The 12,859-nt window shown below is 44.2% G+C and overlaps 1 protein-coding gene across 1 annotated transcript in view; it reads left to right on the top strand.

The window, feature by feature from the left end:
- The window catches only part of LOC115142844 (cadherin-22-like), a 221,542-nt gene that overhangs the window by 121,621 nt on the left and 87,062 nt on the right, over positions 1-12,859 (top strand). The window contains exon 3 of the mRNA XM_065001659.1: positions 4,945-5,239. Coding sequence (XP_064857731.1) covers positions 4,945-5,239 — 295 coding nt within the window. The remainder of the gene's footprint in view (positions 1-4,944; positions 5,240-12,859) is intronic.

Below are 12,859 nucleotides of genomic sequence, written 5' to 3'. Positions count from 1 at the left end.
TTTTTTGGTTCTAGTCAGGATTCTAGCTGCCGTATTTAGCACTAACTGAAGTTTATTTAGTGCTTTATCCAGGTAGCCGGAAAGTAGAGCATTGCAGTAGTCTAACCTAGAAGTAACAAAAGCATGGATACATTTTTCTGCATAATTTTTGGACAGAAAGTTTCTGATTCTTGCAATGTTACGTAGATGGAAAAAAGCTGTACTTGAAACAGTCTTGATATGTTCGTCAAAAGAGAGATCAGGGTCCAGAGTCACGCCAATGTCCTTCACATTTTTATTTGAGAAGACTGTACAACCATCAAGATTAATTGTCAGATTCAACAGAATATATCTTTGTTTCTTGGGACCTAGAACAAGCATCTCTGTTTTGTCTGAGTTTAAAAGTAGAACGTTTGCAGCCATCCACTTCCTTATGTCTGAAACACATGCTTCTAGCGATGGTAATTTTGGGGCTTCACCATGTTTCATTGAAATGTACAGCTGTGTGTCATCCGCATAGCAGTGAAAGTTAACATGATATTTTCGAACGATATCCCCAAGAGGTAAAATATATAGTGAAAACAATAGTGGTCCTAAAACGGAACATTGAGGAACACCGAAATGTACAGTTGATTTGTCAGAGGACAAACCATTCACAGAGACAAACTGATATCTTTCTGACAGATAAGATCTAAACCAGGCTAGAACTTGTCCGGGTAGACCAATTTGGGTTTCCAATCTCTGGTGATGGTATCAAAAGCAGCACTAGGGTCTAGTAGCACGAGGACAGATGCAGAGCCTCGGTCTGAAGCCATTAAAAGGTCACTTACCACCTTCACATGTGCAGTCTCAGTGCTACAGCAGCTTTTTCTAAACATTTTGAGAGGAATGGAAGATTCGATATAGGCCGATAGTTTTTATATTCTCTTCCAGGTTACACCGACAGTGGCGGATGAGCATCTGTGCAGAGGATATGTTGACCTCTTGCTCCGGGAAGAGCGGGGGCTGATAACCCATGGAGCACTCGAAGGGCGAGAGCCCGGTGACGGAGCAGGGAAGGGTGTTCTGGGAGTAATCCACCCACATGAGTTGCTGGCCCCAGGTGGTGGAGTTGGCCGAGACGAGGCACTGAAGAGTTGTCTCCAGGTCCTGATTGGCACACTCCGACTGGCCATTGGATTGGGTATGAAACCCGGAGGACAGGCTGGCCGACAACCCAATGAGTGTGTAGAATGCCTTCCAGAACCAGGACGAGAATGGAGGACCACTGTCGGAAACCATGTCCAACGGAAGTCCATGGATCCTGAAGACGTGGTGCACCATGAGCTGGGCTGTCTCCTTGGCCAACGGTAGCTAAGTGAGGAGAATGAAATGGGCGGCTTTGGAAAACCTGTCCACCACTGTGAGGAGAGTGGTGTTGCCATCAGATGGAGGGAGACCAGTGACTGTCCAGGACTATATGTGACCAGGGACGGTGAGGGACAGAAAGAGGTTGAAGGAGGCCAGCTGGAGCTTGCCGTGGAGTCTTGTTCTGAGCACAGACAGAGCAGGCGGCGCCGAACGCGGAGACGTCCGGAACCATGGTGGGCCACCAAAAGCTTTGTCGCACAAAGGCCAGGGTCCAACGGGAGCCAGGGTGGCAGGCAAGCCTTGAGGAATGAGCCCATTCCAGGTCCGGGGAGTGGGCAGCGTCTGGGACAAACATCCGGTTAGCTGGGCCCCCCCACCCGCTGTGCCTCACGGACCTCGATCTCTATTCGCCTGACGAGGGTAGCCGCCAGGCACGAGGTAGGAAAATGGTCTCGGGGTCCGAGGGTGTAGAAGCAGGGCAATCGGGAAGCCGGGGTGGCCTGGAGAGATGCACTGCTGACAGCAGTGTTACTGGGGGTCTGCGAGGCTACTGTCGTGGCCGACGGCCTCACAGATAATCCGTGGAATTGCTCCAGCAATGTATTCAAGGTACAGTCATGGCGTTCTGCCAAGGCATGGAATCCATCCATAAGACCTCAGAGTCTGCTGGGTCAGTCATGGCCAGTTCGTACGATAAGACCCAGATGCAGACAGTTCGAAGTAACAAAGGTTTATTACAAGAACAGGGGCAGGCAAACGACAGGTCAAGGGCAGGCAAGGTCAGTAATCCAGAGCAGTGTCACAAGGTACAGAATGGCAGCCAGGCTCAGGGTCAGGGCAGGCAGAATGGTCAAAACCGGGAAAAATAGAAAATAGAGAGAAATATAGGAGTACAGGAAAAATGCTGGTAGGCTTGACGAGACAAGCACAAGACAGGTGAAACAGATCAGGGTGTGACAAGGCAAGCGGGTTTCACGCCAACCACGGTGCTTCCGGCTAACTCTTGACTCTTTCCTCACACAGCTTGGGTTTGGCACTCGCCTGCCTGTCTGCCTGACATTTTATGTAAACTAGTTGCTGAGGAAGCAGGCAACATAGAGCCCTATATGGTGCCATTCGGGACAAAGCTACTATTTCCCTCTGAGTGGGAGGTGACGTTATGAGTCATTGTTTTGTCCCAACTTTATATTTTGTGTGCCAAGTGCCAACACCATTGTTTTGATAAATACCTCTCCACCTCTTCTTTGTTCTTGACTGGAACGCTTACTGTTGGCCATGTGTGTCCCAAATGGCACCCTATTTAAGTGCTGTACTTTTGATTGGGCTGGTCAACAGTTGTGCACTATATAGGGAATAGTGTGCCACTTGGGACACGTGCCTACTGTTTGGTTGCAGTTTTTTTTAGCTAGAAATGGCGTGTTGACATTGCTAATAGCTATGATTGCTAAGCAAGTGAAGCCCTGGCTTTGACCTTTTGTTTGAAGTCCACAGCTTAGCCACGACCCGAGTCACTCCACTGAGGACAGACTGACGGATGGACACATTGAGCCTGAAGGGGGAGAACGATCTGTCAAAAATATCTATATAATCACATTCGTGCTGCGTTGTTGCCACGTGTGCCTGGTCACCACAGCATGTGTTGTGTTTGTTGGGAAAATGTTAAATGTTTCCGTATATGGTACCATACTGTGTGTGTGTGTGTGTGTGTGTGTGTGTGTGTGTGTGTGTGTGTGTGTGTGTGTGTGTGTGTGTGTGACATTTGTGTGGGTGTTTGTATGCAAACAGTATGTGTGATCAGAGAGCAGATATCAAAGTACTGCATCTGGACTTTGATGATAGAAAACCCTTTACATTCACAGAACACATTACAGTAATCAGGCTCCCAAAAGATGTTTGTGTATGTGTTTGGATGATGCGCATGGCATCACTGTTGATTCTTGTCTCCGCGTCTACTCTACTAGTCTTGAAAGACTTATGTAATTGCAGTAAGTTGACACAAGTTGATCAAAGACAGTGAGCAATAGAGAGACAGTCAGACAATGTGAAGGCAGGCAAAGGGAGAAGAAAGTCGTCCTTTTCCCGTCACATATCTCCAGATAGCTTTCTACTGTCTTTCTACTGTATGGGCTATTGAAGTTTATTTTATTATTGCTGAAATATTGATACCCGCAAAAATAGTATATTTTCTCTCGGAGTGTTCATTTATTTGACATGGGGACAATTCAAAATGAAAAAAAGAGTGGGAAGGGTGAAAGAAAAGGCAATATTGAAGGCTGGGTTTTGCATTATTCCCCCATTTTACGCCAAATACCACAGCAACAGCGATCGAGTCCTGTATTTAATCAAGCCTTTATAAAATATTAACGCGGGAGATGGGCATTTTCTCCCATTTTCTCCCTCAATTCCCACCTGTTTTGTGAGATGGGTCCTACTGGCTATAGAGCCTGAGTCCTGCGTTCTAATTTCAGAATAGGGAGGGAGTAGCAGTTCGGATGTGCAATGAAGCCAAAGGGTATATATGGGACTGTTAGAATGCATTTTAATCACATTAATAGAAGTCTTGGCAGATTTATAAGGGCTCTTTAACTTCACTCTTTGGCCCCTACCTTGTTTGTGTTCATACCGCACCTTTAACGATCTATAGAAATGACTGATCTTCGAATTCAATGGGCCCCTATTCTGTGAAGGGCACGCCATGTGGGAATTGTGTTAATCATAGGTAGTGCTGCAGTGTCTTTTGTCATAGTACATACGTTGACTGCCTTACTGGGAGGTGATGACCTCCTCTTCCCTCGTTCGCTGGCTGTGGAATAGGAACTTTGCTTCTTGATGACTAGATAGAACATCCTTGACATAAAAGAAAGAGAAAAGCCTTGACCATACTACAAAGGGCATACTGTGAAGTGCTACAAATGTATATAATAAACATGTTGGGATTGGCAGGTTCAAGGCTGTTTTAGAAACTGACATTTTGAACATGTCATGTTCTTTGAAGCATGGAATTGTTTATCGACTGTAGCTATGTAGAACTATCCCTCACTTTCTGTTAATCTTCTCTGATGTTGTTAAAGGTCCATTGCAGTCACGAATGTGATTGTCCTGTGTTTTATATATATTTCCACACTATTAGGTTGGAATAATACTGTGAAATTGTGAAAATGATGATAATGCCTGTTTAGTGCAAGAGCTGTTGAAAAGACTGCCTGAAATGTTGGCCTGCCCGGCGACATCACCAGGTGGTAAATTAGTTAATAGACCAATAAGAAAGAGTTCCAAACCTCTCTGCCAATAACAGCTAGTTGTCAGTTTCCCCCTCCCTACTCAAACCACTTCCAGACAGTCCTAGAACAATTATTGCTTGAGAAATTGCTCCTTGCTTAGAAGCCTTTTTTTGTTTATTTTTGACCATTTAAATTGAAAACAACAACACTAAGGTACCCATGATTTGATATTGAGATAGAAACCGCTGCATTAGTCCTTATTGTATTGCATTCATAATAGTGTCAACTGTCAATCAATGAAATCAATGCATTCTATAGAACCTTTTTAACAACATGTTATATACCTCCAGAAAGCATGAAATCTCAGCTTGACTTTGATTGCCTTGATTGCCAGATCCACACAGATTCGGACGAGGGCGAGGGGAACATCAAGTACACCATCTCCGGGGAAGGGGCGGGCACGATCTTCATTATCGACGAGCTGACGGGCGACATCCACGCCACCGAGCGATTAGACCGCGAGGAGCAGAGCTACTACACCCTCAGAGCTCAGGCCCGGGACCGGCTCACCAACCACCTGCTGGAATCCGAGTCAGAGTTTGTCATCAAAGTCCAGGATATCAACGACAGTGAACCCAAGTTCCTGGAAGGGCCCTATATCGGGAGTGTGGGAGAGCTTTCACAAATAGGTAAGGAGGGAGGGGTGTGTGTGTGTGTGTATTTGTGAAACAAAGGCAGTGCTGGATTGCAGGAATGTGTTCTGACAATGTTCAGGTCTGATCATGAAGATGTGAGGAGTTCATTTTAAGTATCAGAGATACAGTATGTGTCCATAGGGAAAAGTGATATGGCCTTCATTACCTGTCATCGGGAGGAAATTAAATCATGTTAACAGTATTTGAAGAGACATTTGTTGATGGTACAACTTTTACCCAGGTCAGATTTGGACAATGCTACCCAATCCAGTCCCAAGATTACAATCACCAGAGGTAAAAGTTTGAGAGTTTGTGAGGAAATAAGAAACGTTGTTTAAGCGTGTGTGAGTGTTTTCGAGGTAAAGTACAGAAAGAGTTTTGTGTGTGTGTCAGAGAGAGTCTACTTGTAAGTAGGGGATACTAGGCTAAATTTAATGTCTCTCGCCCTCCTTCGCTCCTGATTGGAATTAATTCCTGCCTTCTCAGCACGTTTTGGCCTTTTTTTCTGCCGGCAGTGCTTATTGAAACAGGGGAAAGAGAAGAGACAGAAGGCAAGATAACAGTGTACAGAGAGACAGAGCGAGAGAGAGAGAGAGAGAGATGGGGAGAATAGTTCATGTTCGCGCCCCCCATTTCTCCTCCTCCCACTTGTTCCCCCACCTCTCAGTCAAATTACACACTAAATTAGTGTGCACTTCATGTTTTATACATTGACTACAGTGCCAATGCTAATGAGATAACTGGAGTGCTTAGTCAAGCATTTCTCACCATTTAGTTTTCTGGTCATATTTGCTCTTCCTGTAGAACAACAGCTAATGGCGTTGCTGTGGCACCACTGTGATAAGGTCACCGCGGTGCATGGTTGAGAGGCTGAGGGCTTGGGGGACAGACTGACGATCAATGATGCACACTTCAAACCAAATGCACAGCGCTAAGGGCCACTGCGTAGGCCTAGTTGATGGTGGCGCTCACACTTCAATATGATGTATGCCAAAGTATACATACATGTATTCACCTGAGTTACTTTGTCGTAGTAGCAGCCATCTTATGATGGAAGAAGTAACACTTGTTAAATGTTTTTATGGAAAATGTGAACTATATGAAGCCTTTTGTGAGATCATTTTGAATTTAATTGGATTCATTTAATTTAATTAATCAATTACATTTAATTGGAAACTATTGTTGAATGGAAAAGTGAATTAATGATAATACATGTATTATTCTCTTGCCAAACATGCGTGTCAACATTTCCGTTAATATGTTTTTTTTTGCCATTCCATACACGTCCCATACATTGCACTGCCATCAAGCTTTACAATTTGACTAATTGATTAGCACAAATCAGCATTTATTTCTGATGTCTTTTCACTCTATCCAGACACTTTAATCTGTGGCATGGAGTGAGACAAATGTGAGAACCACTGATCTGAGACGGTACTGGATGGAACGTTAATGGGAGCAGGTTTCCAGTATTATCCCAGGCTTCGTTCCTACTGGCACCCTATGCCCTACATAGTGTACTGCTTTTTACCACATGCCTAGTGGCCCTAGCACACTACTGTATGTAATAGGGAGCCATTTGGGAGACATATTCAGCCAGTAGCATGCACATGCTCACTGTACTTTTTTATGGCCTTGGTGGAAACTGGTCTGCAATAATAACAAGAAAGTAATCACAATGCAGCCTGCGGCATATTTTCACTTATCGCTCCTGTCATGTTCTTCCTAACATGGCCCTGTCATAGCTCATGGCCCCAATGAGAGAGGGCCCGGGAACCAAAATATATTTCTTTACATATCATTCAAAGTCTGCTTGTTGTTTCGGCTCGGTTAACGCCTAGGAAGAGAGGAGGGGAGAATAAACTAGGCCTGTCAGGCCGAAGATGAATGCCGAGGGATCATTCGCCGCCGTCCTGTGAAAACATGGCCCGGCTAATGAAATTGGAGTCCTAAATCAAAATTGCGTCACGACGTTGAATGATTTTTGCATTGAGCCGTGTGAATGTCTTCATGTTCGGACCATTGGTTGAACAGGAATAGAGTTGTGCTGTGGCTGTTTCACCTCTGTATTAAGGGCCCTATACATGTTCTATGTAGTTAGTTTAGTTTATTAGGATCCCCATTAGCTACTTCACATGCATCAGTTACTCTACCTGGGGTCCACATAAAACATACAAAATACTTGACAAAGTACACAACAGTAATAGACAAGAACAACATAAGATATTACATTAAATTAAAAATATATATATTTTTGTAAAAAATGAAATAAATAAGAGTTATAATGTACAGTTGAACACACCTTAGCCAAGTACATTTAAACTCAGTTTTAAAAATTCCTGACATTTAATCTGAGTAAAATTTCATTTTATTAGGTCAGTTAGGATCACCACTTTATTTTAAGAATGTGAAATGTCAGAATAATGGTAGAGAGAATTATTTATTTCAGCTTTTATTTCTTTCATCACATTCTCAGTGGATCAGAAGTTTACATACACACAATTAGTATTTGGTAGCATTGCCTTTAAATTGTTTAATTTGGGTCAACGTTTTGTGTGGCCTTCCACAAGCCTTCCACAATAAGTTGTAGCCTACCACAATAAGTTGGGTGAATTTTGGCCCATTCCTCCTTTTAGCTGGTGTAACTGAGTCAGGTTTTTAGGCCTCCTTGCTCGCACACTCTTTTTCAGTTCTGCCCACAAATTTTCTATGGGATTGAGGTCAGGGCTTTGTGATGGTCACTCCAATACCTTTGTTGTCCTTAAGACATTTTGCCTCAACTTTGGAAGTATGCTTGGGGTCATTGTCCATTTGTAAGACCCATTTGCGACCAAGCTTAACTTCCTGACTGATGCCTTGAGGTGTTGCTTCAATATATCCACATCATTTTCCTACCTCATGATGCTATCTATTTTGTGAAGTGCACCAGACCCTCCTGCAGGCGACCTGGCCAAGATAAAGCAAAGCAGTGCGACACAAACAACAACACAGAGTTACACATGGAATAAACAAACATACAGTCTATAGACAGTGAGTAGCCAGTGCTAACGGTAACATGAGATAGAAGGATTCATCGTGTGGAGGACTATCTAAGCCTTTTTGATTAATGGCTGTTCACTTAAAAACCACCAGGTCATCATCTCTCTTTATGGTTTTTCATTTTTTATTTTCCTTGCATTAATGTAAATTATTTGGCCATGTTAAAAGCTAATGTTACCTACATCTGTCCATTTGCAAGTCATGGGCAGCCGTCCATTTAAAGTCCAAAAGCACTAGCTGCTTTTCACATATCTCTAATTTGACTCGGACAAAAACTGTGTTTGTATGTCGAGATGGACCCTTTCTGAAAGAGGACATTTCATTCACACAGTCCACTCAGAAGTTGGTAATGGGTAAACAAACTTCCGTAGGTGTACCAGCTCTATAGTGAGGAGGTGGTTAAGCGCTCACAGCGTGGCTCCTAGCCATTGCTTATGCAACTGAGAAGGGAATGGTTTGTCTTTTCAAGTGGTGCACTCAAGATGGGAAAACCCACTTTGCTGAAAAATATTATATTTTATATATGATGCGAACATACTGTAGTGATGCATGCAGGGCATTGTGTATCTCTGTTTGTTGATATTTATAGAGTAAGATTGGGTTTTCTGTGGAAGCCTGGCAGTATACAGTAGCACACAAAGAGTGTGAATACAGTTCTGAAAAAACTACACTTGAAAAAAGATAATAGTACTTTGCGTTGCCTATGGCATTGCAGTACACCACACAACGACTTACTGTGTTTGGGACATGGATTTTTTTTTAAATCTTTTGAACAAATACCAGTCTTTTAGTTCTGTGCTGACAATTTGAAAATAACTTATTGAGAGGGGCTTAAATGGGATCAAACTTTGGCTTTTGTTTGCGCTACAGAAAGCTAAGCCATTAATATTTGTGACCGGCTCGATTCAGTCTTATACAGCAAAATTTGAAATGTTTTTTTTTTTACATTGGATAAAATTAGAGACTCAGAGCTAGAAAGTGGTATATCATATACTACAGTTGAGGAACAATGGGAAAGTAATTCTGCTTTGAAAGTTGATAAACTTGTAACCTCACTTTTGAGAAAATGTCCTTGAATATTTTGGTAAACCTACTGGAGACCTCTTCTTTGTCTGCATCCATTCAGCATCGTTCATACCCTCTTAAGCCTTATCCCCACCCATCTCTTTAAGGATTCACATGTGAGGCCATGTACCAAACAACCAAAGATTTCAACACTAAAGACTGGTATATACTACGGTGTGTTTGTAAATTCAATCTGGAGGGCCAGAGTGCGCTCTAGGCTTTCATAAACTCAGTGTGTTTACATTTACATTTAACATTTAAGTCATTTAGCAGACGCTCTTATCCAGAGCGACTTACAAATTGGTGCATTCACCTTATGACCTCCAGTGGAACAGTAGTGCATCTAAATCTTTTCAGGGGGAGGGGGGGTGAGAGGGATTACTTTATCCTATCCTAGGTATTCCTTAAAGAGGTGGGGTTTCAGGTGTCTCCGGAAGGTGGTGATTGACTCCGCTGTCCTGGCGTCGTGAGGGAGTTTGTTCCACCATTGGGGGGCCAGAGCAGCGAACAGTTTTGACTGGGCTGAGCGGGAACTGTACTTCCTCAGTGGTAGGGAGGCGAGCAGGCCAGAGGTGGATGAACGCAGTGCCCTTGTTTGGGTGTAGGGCCTGATCAGAGCCTGGAGGTACTGAGGTGCCGTTCCCCTCACAGCTCCGTAGGCAAGCACCATGGTCTTGTAGCGGATGCGAGCTTCAACTGGAAGCCAGTGGAGGGAGCGGAGGAGCGGGGTGACGTGAGAGAACTTGGGAAGGTTGAACACCAGACGGGCTGCGGCGTTCTGGATGAGTTGTAGGGGTTTAATGGCACAGGCAGGGAGCCCAGCCAACAGCGAGTTGCAGTAATCCAGACGGGAGATGACAAGTGCCTGGATTAGGACCTGCGCCGCTTCCTGTGTGAGGCAGGGTCGTACTCTGCGGATGTTGTAGAGCATGAACCTACAGGAACGGGCCACCGCCTTGATGTTAGTTGAGAACGACAGGGTGTTGTCCAGGATCACGCCAAGGTTCTTAGCGCTCTGGGAGGAGGACACAATGGAGTTGTCAACCGTGATGGCGAGATCATGGAACGGGTAGTCCTTCCCGGGAGGAAGAGCAGCTCCGTCTTGCCGAGGTTCAGCTTGAGGTGGTGATCCGTCATCCACACGGATATGTCTGCCAGACATGCAGAGATGCGATTCGCCACCTGGTCATCAGAAGGGGGAAAGGAGAAGATTAATTGTGTGTCGTCTGCATAGCAATGATAGGAGAGACCATGTGAGGTTATGACAGAGCCAAGTGACTTGGTGTATAGCGAGAATAGGAGAGGGCCTAGAACAGAGCCCTGGGGACACCAGTGGTGAGAGCACGTGGTGTGGAGACGGATTCTCGCCACGCCACCTGGTAGGAGCGACCTGTCAGGTAGGACGCAATCCAAGCGTGGGCCGCGCCGGAGATGCCCAACTCGGAGAGGGTGGAGAGGAGGATCTGATGGTTCACAGTATCGAAGGCAGCCGATAGGTCTAGAAGGATGAGAGCAGAGGAGAGAGAGTTAGCTTTAGCAGTGCGGAGCGCCTCCGTGATACAGAGAAGAGCAGTCTCAGTTGAATGACTAGTCTTGAAACCTGACTGATTTGGATCAAGAAGGTCATTCTGAGAGAGATAGCGGGAGAGCTGGCCAAGGACGGCACGTTCAAGAGTTTTGGAGAGAAAAGAAAGAAGGGATACTGGTCTGTAGTTGTTGACATCGGAGGGATCGAGTGTAGGTTTTTTTGTGTGTTGTTAGATGGTTCGTTTGTAAATTCAGAGCATTTCGCTTTCGGAGCATTCAGAGTGCACAATCTCACTGGATGCACTGGCCGAGGAGTAGGGTTCTGACCTAACAGTTCTGACCTAACAGCAGTCAAGCACCCAGGCTAACTGGCTAACGTTGGCTAGCTTGTTAGCTACTTCTGAGAGAACAGCTCACTCTGACCATTTTACTCGCCCTAGCAGAGCTGGTTAGGCTGTTTTTATGTTATCCAGAGCATTGGTGACTGTAACTGTGCTGCTGGCAACATTTTTTTGGCCAACGTTACTGACACTGGCCATATTCAACGGGTGTTGAGCATTCGTAACTTTGTCAGTTATTCTTCATTCTGTCGAGTGCGCTCTGAAATCGGAGTAAATAGCCAGTGCGAATTTAACAGCTACATTTATCGACGGATGACGCAGTGACATCATGAACATTCTATTGAAATGGTTATTTGCATAGTGGACTCTTTTGTTTAGACATGTAGCTAGCTAGCAAGCTAGCTAAACAATGAACCATAATCCTAACTCATAACGTTACTACCCTGCATGAATCTGCAGGTACAGTTGAAGTCAGAAGTTTACATACACTTAGGTTGGAGTCATTAAAACTTGTTTTTCAACCACTCCACAAATGTCTTGTTAACAAACTATAGTTATGGCAAGTCGGTTTGGACATCTACTTTGTGCATGACTCAATTTTCTTTTTTTTACCACGTTCATCTTTACATACGATAGTACGCAAGTGTAAACACCATGGCTCAGGAAGGAGACGCGTTCTGTATCCTAGAGATTATTTGGTGCAAAAAAAGTATCTATATCCACAGTAAAACGATTCTTATATTGCCATAACTTGAAAGGCCGCTCAGCAAGGAAAAAGCCACTTCTCCAAAACCGCCATAAAAAAAAGCCAGACTACGGTTTGAAACTGCACATGGGGACAAAGATCGTACTTTTTGGAGAAATGTCCTCTGATCTGATGAAACAAAAATATAACTGTTTGGCCATAATGACCATCGTTATGTTTGTTGGGAAAAGGGGGAGGCTTGCAAGCCGAAGAACACCATCCCAACCATGAAACACCGGGGTGGCAGCATCATGTTGTGGGGGTGCTTTGCTGCAGGAGGGACTGGTGCACTTCACAAAATAGATAGCATCATGAGGTAGGAAAATGATGTGGATATATTGAAGCAACATCTCAAGACATCAGTCAGGAAGTTAAAGCATGGTTGCAAATCGGTCTTCCAAATGGACAATGACCCCAAGCATACTTCCAAAGTTGAGGCAAAATGGCTTGAGGACAACAAAGTCAAGGTATTGGAGTGGCCATCACAAAGCCCTGACCTCAATCCCATAGAAACGTGTGGGCAGAACTGAAAAAGCGTGTGCGAGCAAGGAGGCCTAAAAACCTGACTCAGTTACACCAGCTCTGTCAGGAGGAATGGGCCAAAATTCACCCAACTTATTGTGGGAAGGGTGTGGAAGGCTACCCAAAATGTTTGACCCAAGTTAAACAATTTAAAGGCAATGCTACCAAATACTAATTGAGTGTATGTAAACTTCTGACCCACTGGGACTGTGATGAAATCATTCTCTACTATTATTCTGACATTTCACATTCTTAAAATAAAGTGGTGATCCTAACTTACCTCAGAAAGGGAATTTTTACTAAGATTAAATATCAGGAATTTTTAAAACAGAGTTTAAATGTATTTGGCTAAGGTGTATGTAAATGTCCGACTTC

This window comes from Oncorhynchus nerka, linkage group LG15, assembly GCF_034236695.1.
Source record: "Oncorhynchus nerka isolate Pitt River linkage group LG15, Oner_Uvic_2.0, whole genome shotgun sequence".
Taxonomy (NCBI): domain Eukaryota; kingdom Metazoa; phylum Chordata; class Actinopteri; order Salmoniformes; family Salmonidae; genus Oncorhynchus; species Oncorhynchus nerka.
Note: the sequence above shows the minus strand (reverse complement) of the source record. Positions and strands in the feature narration are given on the sequence as shown.